Source organism: Aulonocara sp. 'chitande type north' Nkhata Bay, linkage group LG1, assembly GCF_057382095.1.
Source record: "Aulonocara sp. 'chitande type north' Nkhata Bay isolate Kocher_YH1m ecotype deep benthic linkage group LG1, A_spYH_male_GT1.1, whole genome shotgun sequence".
In the NCBI taxonomy this organism is placed as follows: domain Eukaryota; kingdom Metazoa; phylum Chordata; class Actinopteri; order Cichliformes; family Cichlidae; genus Aulonocara; species Aulonocara sp. 'chitande type north' Nkhata Bay.
In genome coordinates, this window is record NC_141344.1 from 42,545,055 (window position 1) to 42,559,050 (window position 13,996).

The following is a 13,996-nucleotide window of genomic DNA, read 5'->3' on the forward strand; positions in this document are numbered from 1 at the left end:
CAGCAGTGGTAGATGATCATTTCCATGGTCAAGAGAAACCCCTTGACAACAACCAAGTGAACAAAACTCTCCAGGAGGAATAACAATATCCAAGTGTACCATAAAGACAAGACTTCCAGCTCTGGAAAAACATCCTTTGGCAGATGAAGACAAGATCAATCTACCCGAGTGATGGTGTGGAAAACCTCATGATCCAGAACATGCCACAGCCCCTTTAAACACAGTTCAGGCAGTGTGATGGCTTGGGCATGCATGGTAGTGAGTGGCACTGGCACACTGGTGTTTATTGATAATGTGACAGAATTCTGAGGCGTCGATTGCCTGATCTTCACTTATTGAAAGGAAAGGCCCACAAAAGAGCAACTGGAACTGCAGTAAAGGCCTGGCAGAGCACAAAAGAGGACACCCAGCATCTGCTGATGTCCATGAATCAAAAACTTCAAGGGTTTTCTACCAAGTATTAGAAATTTCCATTTTCTGTCATATAATTTGTCCGATTACTTTTGAGCGCCTAAAACGAAGCGATTGGGTTACAAAGAAATGTTTTAGCTCCACAATTTAAAATTCATCATGTACAGAACCCAAATTAGAAAAATGTCCGTCTAAATATTTCTGGACCCAACTGTATTTACAGCATCTAGACAGCTGACACTTTGACTTCACAGCCTCACCTGAAGTGGCTGTAGTTGCCAATGTCACTGAAACGTGCTTATTTCAAAGTGTAATCGTCTCCAGGGATGCGTCTCCTGCTACAGTGACTGTAGCACCACTACTCCAGCACTTACTGTGTCGCAGGCCTTTTAGAAGCAAATCCCGCCACGTCGCTTCATGACATTTTTCAGGCAGTTACTTTGAAAAACAGATCGAAGTAGAGGTGGGGGGCAGGATAAACTTCAACCCTGACCAGTGGGACATGAAACTGGTCAGCCACCTGTCAGATCTGATAAAAACCAACTAAATGTGCTTTTCCCTGCAGGTCTACTTACAGCACCATGAGTGTTTGCACAGATTTCAGTGTAGAAGTATGTCTGGTTTATAAAAATGCTATAAGGCACTGTTAGGCAGAGGGCAGGCCTCAGGTTGCTCCACACCAGATGCTGCTGGACTGCACCACAGATGACTGTTCAGACCTGCACGGGGATGGATTCCTGACTCGGCATGTGCCCAGGCTGAGAAGCACTGCGTCATCCTCGGGTGATTTCAGAGTCCACATGATAACGTTTTCATGGCTTGGGATGAGCTAGAAAAGCTTTGCGCATTAGTGACGCCTGAAGTTGTCCACAACATTTGTGTCACTTAAGAGTCCAACTGCTCACATTGTACAGAAACCATGTAAAGTGTATTTTCACGTCCATGAGACAAACAAACAAACAGCTGCACATGTGACAAAGACACTGGACAAAAACGTCATTTTATCTTAAGGAGTTATACAAACATTTCATGAATCCTTCTGTTCATCTTGCTATTAACATGACACCAGTTTACTGCTGGTGGTGTTAACTATCCTCCGTCCCAAACAGGCGTGAACACAGTCCAGGCAGTACAAGTGACACAGAATCATTCCACATAAGGCAGAGTGTTAGATGTTTTTAAGCAAAGCGCAGTGCAAAAGTCCCATTTGTGTCCAGGTCTTCTTTAATCAAAATATTGCTTCATGTGTTCAATAAAAAATAATCTCAGGTTACGTGCTGGTTAGCTGTTGAACTCCACAGAAAATCTGCCAGCGTCCTGTGAAACCTGCTCAGAAAGACCCGAGCTGTGGATGCCAGCTCACTGGTAGTCTTCAGAGTCCTGGTTACTGCTCATCTCCAGCTCCTCAGCGCTCACCATGGCAGGGTTTATAGCAGCGTACCTTGTCCCGTGAAACTGGCGCATATGAATCTGTAGACAAGTTAAAACAACGTCAGCTGACAGCGTACGACACACAACGACATGATCAGTGAGCGAGCACAGCTCATCCAACATGAAAATCATCCTCCGTCATCTAAAGCTGCAACAGACTATCCTGCCTGCAGAAGACGAGTTCGGCTAGAATGTGTTTGTGGAGAAGTGCTACACAGGAAACAGACCTGGAAGAAACAGCCTACCTGTATGTAGAGGTTGACCTCAGCGCTCCTGCACAGGTACGGGAAGTTTCCTCCCGTTTTCAGGTGCGCTCTTCTGGCGTTAGGATACAGCTTATACATCTCCTCTTTGGCTTCCAGTGACAGAGCGCTCTGATCAAACACCTCAACATCCAGAGGAAACACCACATCAGGTGACAGGAGCAGCTGAATGGGTTCTGCTATACTTCATGACAACTCTGCTTTAACACTTACATCTATGATGGTCACAGCAACGTCCTTTATCTTGTGTGGCTCCACATACGAGTTCTGACAGTTGAGCGTTAGTCGCGATGCTAACTCACTTTGGTTCAAACTCTCCAGCTGCGGGACCAGGAGGGGAGACAGGAGAGAGGTGCACAAGGTTACACTGCTGTGTTCACAGTGGGCAGTCGGAGGGTCACCCACCCACCTCTGGCTCTATTCAGACACGGCTGATGGAGCACAAGGATGTCACTGCACTGGTTTAAAGAAAGCTGTCGGCAGCAGTTCAGGCTGTGTCGATAAATAAAAGGTGTTCAAATCAAATATTGAGGTTTAAGAATTGTATACACTGAGTTTCAGCCTCATATACTGGGTTTCCGTATATATTTGTATAATTGTTGCACCCATTTTCCAATTTCTTAATTAAATGGTCCTGTTCTTCAGCCTGAAAGAACACCGTGTTTAGCAAAGTGAAATATCTCTGCCTTGGAAAAGCTGATCGAGCAGTAAGGTATTCTGTGGTAACAACACTGTACAAGTAACAGACGCGCACACACTTACCCTGTCTACCATGAAATCAATTGCATCTGCCATTTTAGGGTCCACAGGTCCTTTTGCAAAGTTTCCCAGAACAATCTTCTTCAGCAGGAACGCTGGCATCAACCAGAAACTGAGGGACAACACAACACACATGAAATTGACCAAACACTTTGATCCATCCACCATCCATCCATCCATCAAAAGCACCTGTTTGCAGTCCATGTCTGGTTAAAGATGGAGGTGTCGCTGAATGAGTTGCAGAGGATGAGCGAGTGCACTCGGGGAGACTTGTGTGTATACTCAGCAAACTTCTGAGCCAAGAATCCTCCCAGAGATGCTCCAAACAGATGTACCTGAAGAGTCACAGCAACACCGTCACACACTCGAGGCACACCTCGAAGCGGCCATGAGCTCTGCACCTTAATACACGTTCAGTTAAAAACAACATGTGAACGGTAACCAGCAGGAGTGAGTGAAAGCTGTCCTAGTTTTGGGTAAATATCTGTTCATACTGTGGCCATGATGGCGAGTGCCAGCGGTGTCCAACAGCAGGTTTCACGAGGTCGCAGTTCCAGCCATTCAGATGTAGCTCTGCATCCATATTCATGTCATGATTACATCCACACGCCTGCCACTGTCAGCAGTTCTGCTCTGGTGTGAATGGACTCCGCTACACACACTTTCTATCACAGTATCTGCAGAGTGCAGGAACTGCTTTCCCCACAAGGGGGCACTGTGGTGGTTCCTGAAGCACACTGCTCATTAGCCTAACCTGTGTTTTAGACCCTGGCAGAGTTCTGCATGACCTCCGTTTCTGCTCTCAGCTCACGGTCAGGGTGCTCGCACTCATAAGCTGCGGTTCTAGTGCTTTGGCCAAATCCACTGAGCGGGATCAAAGCCGACTGAAGCCTGACTGACACCAGCATGTAGGGATTTCAAAACCCGACAGCCTTCCATAATATTGTTTGTGTGTAGGCATTTATGAGTTCTTACTGAGATAAGGTGACAGCGCAGTTTAAAAACAATGATTATTACAGAGCCCAGTGCAGTCAGAGCCCTCTCTTTCTTGACCACGGTTGAGGTAAAGTTGTCAGCAGGAGGTGGGAGGACTGTTTGATCACAACTAGGGCTGCCACGATTAGTCGACCAGTCACGATCACGTTGACTATCAAAATCGTCGACGACTAATTTAATAGTCGCTAAATTGAAGCTTTGTAAGATCCTGAAAGACGCAGGAATAAGTAGCAGGATTTAAGAGTGTAATAACGGACTGAAACAGGAGATGGCAGCACTGCATGTACAAGGATGCCAGCTGTCGTCTAATGCCAAAGAAGAAGAAGCTGTATTGTAGCTGTGTCCAAATTTAAGGGCCGCATCTTTTGGAGGCCGTTACGTTACAGCAGGGGTCTCCAATCCCAGTCCACGAGGGCCGATGTCCCTGCAGGTTTTAGATGTGTCCTTGATCCACCACAGCTGATTTAAATGGCTAAATTAGCTCCTCAACATGTCTTGAAGTTCTCCAGAGGCTTGGTAATGAACTAATCATGTGATTCAGGTGTGCTGACCCAGGGTGAGATCTAAAACCTGCAGGGACACCGGCCCTCGCGGACTGGGATTGGGGACCCCTGCGTTACAGTGACGTGACAAAGGCCATCCAAGTTCAAAGACTCATCCAAATGCGTCCTCCTTTCCCCCAGATTGGAAGGATGGCTCAGGTGTGTCCTTTGTGGCCCAACCTATCCCACAATTCATAGCACGGCCCAGCCAATTCCAGTTTCCCACAATGGTGGCAGCTACTTAGTTTTAATATTACTCTTTCTGGGTCATGAAATAAACTTTTAAGATATTTTGCAATATCTTAAATATCTTTCTAACATCTTAAATATGTAGCAGTGTAAAATTAAAATATCTGCCCGGTTTATCAAGACATCACATGTTTGCAAAAGCGCTCCGATGTTTTCGGAGACGTCTGTTACCCACCAGCTCGACAGCGAGCCGGGGTTCAAGGCTCCTTAGAGCCGGCAAGAACAGTGAACTCCCAGCACATCGTTTTCAGACTGTGCGCAGTCTTTAGCTACTCAGATTAAACTTGATATAGAAGTCATTTAGATAACTTAAAATGTTATTGTTTGGCTTTTTCAGTGTTTTATTTGTTCCTGAATAACTCTGTTTGGCTGAGATTAAAGTTTAAACACAGCTGAATAAACGTCAAACAGAAAACTGATTAAACTGAAGTGTGAGATGGTCGAGAGTTTACTTCAGTGTCCTGTTATATTTTAGATAGCAAGGAGCAGACGGCCGAGTTTATTAACCTCCAGAGAGACAATCTGCAAATTTCATTAAAGTTTAATAAACTATCATCTTGTCTTTATTGTTAGTTAGCACAGACCTTACACACTTAAAGCTGTAAGCTAAGGATAGTTATATAAGAGCAGATGCTGCTGGTGCAATAAGCTGTACATCCAATGGATGATGATCTGATTAGTCGATTCATCGCAAAAATAATCATTGACTAGTTGACTGTCAAAATAACCGTTTGTAGCATAATCACAACTCTGGTCTACATACAGATCAGTCACCGTCAACACAAAGTACGGCCTTACTTTATCCAGTTGCAGATGATCCAGAAGCTTCCTGAAGCCATCGCAGAACTCCATGAGATCCCAGTAGACGGGATACTGCAGCTGCAAATCACAGCACCAAAACAACGCCATCACATTCAGTTAGTGGTGTCAGGCATATTCCATTATCTGGTTAGTAAGTTTGTACTTGGAACAAACTGTGTGGGGTTAGCAATGAACATTTCAAGCAGGTCCATCATGTCCCCGACTCAGCGGCAGACACTCCCACAGTTTCACAACTTCCTGACTCGGGCTGGGTATCGTCACTGATTTCTAGAATTGATTTGATCCCGATTCACAAGGTCCCGATTCGATCCACGACTCAATTAGATCCAATTTTAACTCAGACATTCAGAAATATTATGATTCTGATCATTTATCAGTACTGACACTTGTGAGACTTCATCAGAGGTGTGAGCATCACAGCAGAGGCCTTGTGTCAAAGTAACTGAGGATAAAACAGAAAAACATGAAGGAGATTTTCCTGGCCTGGCTTTTTATAACAGATAACCTTAAAAACATTCTGCAGTAGAACAAAAATGAAAGAAAACCATGAATCAACATCTGAATATTACCTGATGCTGCTGAAGTGAAGCAGAGCAAAGTTACAGAGGTTTGATTAGAAACACAGCTGAGCGTTTTGCAATTTGGCATAATTTTAAAAAGTTTGTATTTCTTCAGTATGACACAGCAGAAATGAGGCTTTGTTGTTGGAAGTCATTAAAAAAAAAAAACAGCGGTGGACAGCGATGTTTGACTGGTGGGTAATTAGCAAGTAAATAATGCAGAAAACAGGAAACTGAGCTGTTCAGGGATTTTACCGTGGTGGCAGCAAAGCAGCAGAAGTCAGAGGGAATTCATGACGATGTTATCAAACATGAAGTGTAGTTTGAATCTTTTGGTTTCGTGAATGTTGGTCGGAAAGTGAGAAAACCTGCAGCATCAGAATCTGTGAGCTGTCGGCTCACAGATGCACCTGATGCGTCAGGTCCACGCTTTGTGTTTGTGCTGAATCCGCTCACCTGCTCTCATTTACTGTTTTAGCTGTTTGCTGGTTGATGAAATGGTTTTGTGAGGTTTAACCTAGGGCTGGGCGATAGGACCTAAAATCCATTTCACGGTATAATTTGAAGCATGTGCGGTAATGACTTACATCGTGATATATTCTGTTCTTCTGTATAACGTGTTTTCCACACTACAAGGGGCAAAAGCCTTTAATTTTCTCAAAGATCGACAGTGCGCCTCATGTATGAATTCTGGTTGTGCTCACTGACCTCGAACCGATTTTATGCGGTACCCGCTAGCTTCCACCTAAACATGACATAGCATGTTCTGACTGAGAGATTTCTGAAGCATTCAAACGTACAGCTCTGCTATCACTTCCAACATAAATGAAGACAGGAAACTAAACAGCAGTGGCGTTTGCAGGGTTACTGAAGTTGGGCTAGCTGCTATATAATGATGTGCTACGTGATCGCTAGCTACACAGCTATGTTAGCATAATATAAACAGTGAAGCTGGAGGATGAACGCTAACTTTTTTTCCCCCACTCGATAAAATTTAACGTGGGGGTCTGATGGTCAGGGACAAATGTAATCGCATGGCAGGATGCTGTAAACGGACCAAACTTCAGTCAGGAGAACAACTGAGATGATCCATCCACAATACGAGGTTAGTCATTAATATACTGCAACAACATGGGAACAGAGAGGAGAATTCAGCATTAATGAATCGATGGTACGGAACTGGAGGAAGCGCAGTTTTTGGCTTTCCCCATATTTCAAAAGTACTTCATCTCTTTGCTATGACTGTCGCCCGGCATAATTTGCAGATGATACTGCTTGCAGCCGCTCCCATGCTTTCGTCCAAAACAGGCGCAGCTTAATGACACCATCAACATGCGTTATCGCGGTAGAGCGGTATAGTCAAAATCCGTGGGCCAGATTTATATAGTTTCTGCCGCCCACCTGTAGTTTAATCTGAGATTCTGGTGTTTCTGGCAAAATACATTTATATTTAAAAATCGATTCAGGATTGAATGAATCGATATTGCTTTATCCAAGGTAAAATTGATTTTAATCGGAAAATCAATTATCAAAACCCACTCCTAATCCCGACTGAGGCTTTGTGCTACTGTGGCAGAGCGTCTCATCTTCCAGTAGCAACTGGACTTAATATGTTATTCAAAGAACTGCCAAAGAAATTTGAGGCAGACTATCCTGTGCAGAGTTACTGCACACAATAGTCCACCGGGATCGCTCACCGAGATGACTCTGTAGCCCCAGCCCGTCAGAGCCAGCACCTGCTGGAAGAACACCTCCGCTGTGCCGCTGACTGGAGGGAGGAAGATGATGGGACAGCGGACACTCTTTGGTCCAGCGTCGTACAGTGACCACACCTTACTGTCATCGTCATCAACAATAATCTGAGGAGAGAAACACATGACAGAGACCAGCTGCCTATTTAAAACAACATGCCAACAGAAAGACTGCAGCTCTTAAAGGTTGTGATGGAGACTAGGGCTGGGCGATATGACCCAAAATTCATATCTCGATATTTTTTTTTAAGTTTTAAGTTAAGAACAAAAAGAGAGTTCTAGTCACACTGTGTCCCAGATGTCACACGGGCACTTTTATTTACATACAGCGTAGATGTACATGAAGAAATTACTCAAAAATAAATTATCAGCATTTATTAAATAATCATGGTCCATAAATAAAAGAAAACAATGTTGTTTTTGTGCATAACAAAAAGCTCACAATTGTGCAGTCAAAATGTAAACTAATAGACGCTGAGCGTAATAACAAAGAGACAGATTTCACAGCTGCACCACGTCTCTGAACAGGAGCCATTTGTGGTCCTTATACACACACAGTACGGTAATATTACGTTGAAGCACAGTACGTATCACTCCGCGAGGCTCCTCCTCGGTAGCTGTAATCCTCCGACAATCCATCAAGCAGTGCAGCTCCGTAGCTTAGCAAAGTCATATTAAAACATTTTTTGACAGATTGCTGAGCGCCGTGTTCCACATAAAATCGGTTCGCGGTCAGTAAGCACAACCAGAATTCATACATAAAGCGCGCTGTCGATTTGAGAAAATGAAAGGATTTTAGGCCGTGCAGCCCCTCCGGGCTGCATGTCGTTAGCGCGGTTAGCTCGCTAACACGTTGACACTGTCCAGCCCCACGCACGGGGCGATCCGCGGTAACTCGCTAACGGAGATTTTCCTCTTTCATCTTGTCATTGCCTGCAGGTGAAGCTATGGGGGAGGGGGAGTTGTGTTCAGTGAAGGAGAGGCGAGGTCGAGTAACGTTGCGTAGAGACAAAAGTGGACGAAAGAGGCAAACCTGCGGCTCCACAAGTATAATTATAACGTAACATAGACTATATCGATATAAACGATATTATCACATCTTATATCTCGTATGAAAATATATCGATATTTTTAAAAAACTCGATATATCGCCTAGCCCTAATGGAGACCAAACATTTTACAGTTGCCGTTTCCTGAGCCCATTCAGTCACATCTGTTTTTCAAAAGCATTCATTATATGTTCTGATTTTTGTACATTTTATATTCATTTCATCATTCAGCGTGAATGTGATGCCAGGTTCTTTGTTGGCCATTCTACGTGCCGCCCATCTGTGACTAAATGCTCACTACATGTATCCATGTTGGAGTTTTATTACAGCGTTCACTAAATACAGAATGATGAGTGCTGCAGGCCTGGCTCATGTTACATATATGCTGCGGTAAACGGACTGCTTCTACTCTACCCAAACATTTTTCTATGCATGTGCTTTCTATCCAGCATTCATTCTGTTGGATGCCTCAGTATATGCTGTTATTTTTGGGCCTCTATTCTGAGTGCGCCTACATAATTTTTGCAAATACAAATGTTGCATTTTGAGGAGAAAATTATTTTGAGTGAAGAAAATTCATTGCTGCTTGCAAGAAATGTATTTCAGTGTTTGCTATTATCCACACACACACACACACACACACACAAATTCTGATTGGCTGTTTTGGTGTCCAATCAGCTCGCTAGCTACTGCATTCCAGAAACACTGTCCAAAGTGTAGCTGAATCCAGTGGAGTGGTTTGGTTTAAACTAGATTAAAACCCATTTTTGGGTAGTGTCTTTAATTATTTTAATTTAAAATATATAATTTTTAAGACCATTGTTGGTTTTATTCTAGTTTAAACCAAACCACTCCACTGGATTTGGCTAGTAGCTAAATCTTTATCTAATATCTTTTATCCTGTCTTTCTCTTCTCACCCCAACCAATCACAGCAGATGGCCCCGCCCCTCCCTGAGCCTGGTTCTACAGGAGGTTTCCTCCTGTTAAGAGGGAGTTTTTCCTTCCCACTGTCGCCAAAGTGATTGCAATAAGTTTCTTAATTATTTTGTGGATAAGGTTGCTAGTTTGAGACCTCCGACTCTACCTATTGCTGACCCAGCCATGCATGGTTCTTGCTCAAGTCTGTTCTCTGCTTTTCTACCAATTGTTTTATCTGATTTAGAGAAACTTGTGTTGAATGCTAAACCGTGTGGCTCTCCAAATGACGTTGTTCCTCCCCGTTTTCTTAAAAAGGTATTTCCTATCATCGGACCACATATTCTGAACATTATTAATACTAGTCTTTTGTCTGGTCAAGTACCTAGGGAATTTAAGCATGCAGTCATACATCCTTTACTTAAGAAACCAGGCTTAGACAGTTCAGTCATATCAAATTTTAGACCCATCTCTAAGCTTCCCTTTCTTAGTAAGATTCTGGAAAGGATTGTTTATACTCAGTTGATGGACTACTTGAATGACTCTAAATTGTCAGAAATCTTTCAGTCCGGCTTTAAGCCATTCCACAGCACGGAGACAGCCCTCGTAAAAGTTATGAATGACATCCTGATAGCGACAGACCGTGGTAAATATGCAGTGCTGGTCTTGTTGGACATGACAGCTGCATTTGACACTGTGGATCACGATTTGCTGATCTCCCGCTTACAGCACTGTGTGGGAATTACTGGTTCGGCACTTTTGTGGTTAAAGTCCTATCTTTTAAATAGGACATTTTGTGTTAAGTTGGGGTCGGCCTCATCCTCTGTGGCCCCTCTGCTTTGGGGTGTTCCACAGGGATCTATTCTTGGGCCGTTATTGTTTTCATTGTACCTCTTGCCTCTTGGCGCGATTTTCCGAAAGCATAAAGTGCCATTCCATCTATACACAGATGACTGCCAGCTCTACTTACCTCTTAGTCATTCTGATAGTCTCCCAACTGGACCTCTGCTTGACTGCCTTACTGATGTCAAAGCATGGATGGCAAAAAACTTTTTAAATTTTAATGATCGGAAGACAGAAGCAATTTTATTTGGCCCAAATCGTTCTTCTCATACTCTGGATGTTGATCTTGCAGCTTTGACTTCCCAACTAAAGAGTTCGATCACAAATCTCGGAGTTAAAATTGATTCTGCACTCACCTTTGATGACCATGTAAACGGGGTGGTAAAATCAGCATTTTATCACCTCAGACGTTTATCAAAGGTTAAGCTCTTTCTTTCCAAGCGTGACTTGGAAAGCGTTATTCATGCCTTTATTACCTCACGTTTAGATTATTGTAATTCTCTTTTAACAGGGGTTGGGCAGGGCACTTTGTCACGCTTGCAATTAGTGCAAAATGCTGCGGCACGATTTTTAACTGGTAGAAGAAAATTTGATCACATCACTCCGATTTTGGCCTCTTTACACTGGCTTCCAATTGAATTCAGGATCCGTTTTAAAGTCCTTTTATTGGCTTTTAAATCCCTAATGGTCTGGCACCTGTTTATTTGTCTGATTTGTTGAAGCCCCACGTCCCCACTCGTTCCCTTCGGTCAGCTGAGCAGTTGCTGCTTTCAGTCCCAAAGTCACGGCTGAAACTTAGAGGAGACCGAGCGTTCTCTGTTGCCGCGCCAATGCTTTGGAATAACCTTCCTCTCCATATTAGACAGGCTGCATCAGTGCCAGTTTTTAAGTCTTTATTAAAAACCTATTTTTATTCCCTGGCTTTTAACTCTGTGGGTAACTGACATTTTTATTTTATTTTTTTTATTTTTTATTGTTTTTTAACTTTATTGCTATGTCTGGTTTTATTACTATGTGCATATTAGTATTGTACAGCACTTTGGTCTACCAGGTGTGTTTTTAAAGTGCTATATAAATAAATAAATAAATAAAATGATGATGGCTTATGGGGGAGGGGGGGGGAGGTCATATGATTTTTGGGGTTTTCTCTGCATGTACTATTGTAGGGTCTACCTTATAATATAAAGCACCTTGAGGCGACTGTTGCTGTGATTTGGCACTGTGCAAATAAAATTGAATTGAAATTGAACACTTTTTACTCTCTACTGCACAAATATGGGCACTGCACAGCTGTGGATTAAATGAAGCTTGGAAACAAAAGATTTTTTATCGTCCATGCCGCCCTAGTTTAGCTGTCCGAGCACGTGATGCTGAAAGCAGCGGCCCTGTGACTACTGCACACAACATCAGTATAAATGTGACCATGTGACAGATGGCTGACTGACCAACATGTGTTAAGGACAGAAGCCTTCAGTGCTCACATGACAACAAAGCAGGAAGTCTGCAGTGGCAGAAAGCCTCATGCACACCAGATCTGAGGACAGCCAGGCATTCAGTAGCTCACAGACTAACCACTTGGAGCCTAACTATTTCCTGGCACGGCGACAGAGTGAACCCATGTTCAGACAGCACCACCAACAGCAGTGTGTTAGTGTGAGCAGAACTAAGCTGCTGTGACTCTCCCTGGAGGAGTGTCACTGGAACTAAAGAGAAGATATCGTGATGAAGAGCAGCTCTAACACATGGACGGGGGAAACGTGGTACATACTAGCACATAGTAGTACTAATGTACTAAAGTACTAATGTAGTAAAACTAGTTTGTGGTGCAACTCAAATGCGGCTGCACCAAAATCCTGTGGATCATATGAGATGTTGTCATGTTCAGTGCCAAAGGTCACACCGAGCACACGACTGGTGATCTGACCACAAGAATGCTTGTGCATCCACGTGTAACCCTCCATGTATTCATGTGCACTGTCACAATCACTATGACATTTCAAAATGAAATACACTGCCATGTCAGAAACACACGTATAACAACATAAACAACTCCAAACAACGTTTTTAGAGCGTTTCCTGCTCAGTCATCTCTGAAAACTCAGACATGGATGATGATGATTCTGAAATTATACCTTCATATATCACATACATTTACTTTTAAAGTCCTATCCACCCACCTTTCCCCACTTTAAAGTCCGAGGCCAAATTTGAACATGAGCATTTAAAAACTATTAAAGAAAAAAGTCTAAATTGTCTTACATCAAAATCAGGGTCTGTAATTTAGAACAGACGTTAAAAAAACCTCAAAGTTGTGTTTCTAATGCCACTTCCTGTAAACTCTCCCCGACTCCTCCAGGGTATGCTCGCAAAAATATTTAACAATCATTTTGTAATTAGTCGAACTACATGTGCAAACTCTAGACTGCCTACTGACATTTTTGTTTTCATACTGCTCAATCCAGCACGAAAGTTAAATAAAAATGGCTTTTTCTTCGTGTTGTGGTTCAGTGGAGCAGAAGGCCTCGGTGAGCTCGGATCATAGTTTCGGTTCCAGCCCGCCTCCGCCATGTACCTGTACTAAACAGTAACCTGGCTTCTAACCGCAAGCGAGTTTGTTTTTCCTCGCAGGCACAGAGAGGACATAACAAGTGTGTACTTCCTTAATGACGCAGTGGGCCGAGCAGCTCTGTGTACTCACTCTCTTCAGTGGCACCGTGCTTCTGAACCAGTTGTAGTCCGGAGACACTTTAATCTCGTCCATCTGTGGACACACAAAGTAGCAGTCACAGGATGGCGGCGTGCTTCGGCCGGGGGAGGTTCGGGGAGAAAACACCACCCGCCGCGGCTACCTGCTGTTAGCTCCGCGGCTAACTGCACGAGAGCACCGGCTAAATGACTTACCACAGATGTTCACCGCGGCCCGAGACGCCGTGACGCCGCTGTTCCCGTGCTACCCGTGGACGTCAGTCACCGTATTCGAGACTCCAGGTCCATGTCGGGGTACCGTTTCTTAAGCGGCCGCCTGCTCATGTGACTCTGCTTTCACACACTTCCGTAAAAGCTCCTGGCTGCCGCGTTCACCTCCGTGCCACTTCTTCTATTGGTTTAATGAAGAATGAATCGAAAGCTTCCAGCGCAGCGCCCCCTGCTGTTTCCTTTCAAGCTAATAATCTAATTTATCTAACGCAAATATGGCGTAACTGCTCCAGGTTTGTATTATCTGCAGTGATGAGGATAAAACACAGAAAAACATGAAGGAGATTGTCTTGGCCTGTTTTTATAGCAGCCAACCGCCTTAAAAGTATTCTGCAGTACAGCGATAAGTAAGCAAATCATGCAGAAAACAGATTTTTGATGGTAAACTGTTCTTGGAGCACAACGAGAGAGAGAGAGAGAGCTGTGCA

General features: G+C 43.7%; 1 protein-coding gene across 1 annotated transcript; it reads right to left on the minus strand.

Moving 5' to 3' along the window:
* Positions 1 to 1,317: 1,317 nt before the first annotated feature.
* On the minus strand, positions 1,318 to 13,700 carry spg21 (SPG21 abhydrolase domain containing, maspardin). The gene is made up of 9 exons (XM_086297123.1): positions 13,494 to 13,700; positions 13,291 to 13,353; positions 7,731 to 7,892; positions 5,450 to 5,530; positions 3,054 to 3,199; positions 2,868 to 2,976; positions 2,319 to 2,426; positions 2,088 to 2,228; positions 1,318 to 1,881 (listed from the first exon to the last, which is right to left on the minus strand). Exons 2-9 carry the CDS (start codon positions 13,351 to 13,353, stop codon positions 1,771 to 1,773), a joined length of 921 nt encoding a protein of 306 aa, XP_086153249.1. The 5' UTR covers positions 13,494 to 13,700; the 3' UTR covers positions 1,318 to 1,770.
* Positions 13,701 to 13,996: the final 296 nt, after the last annotated feature.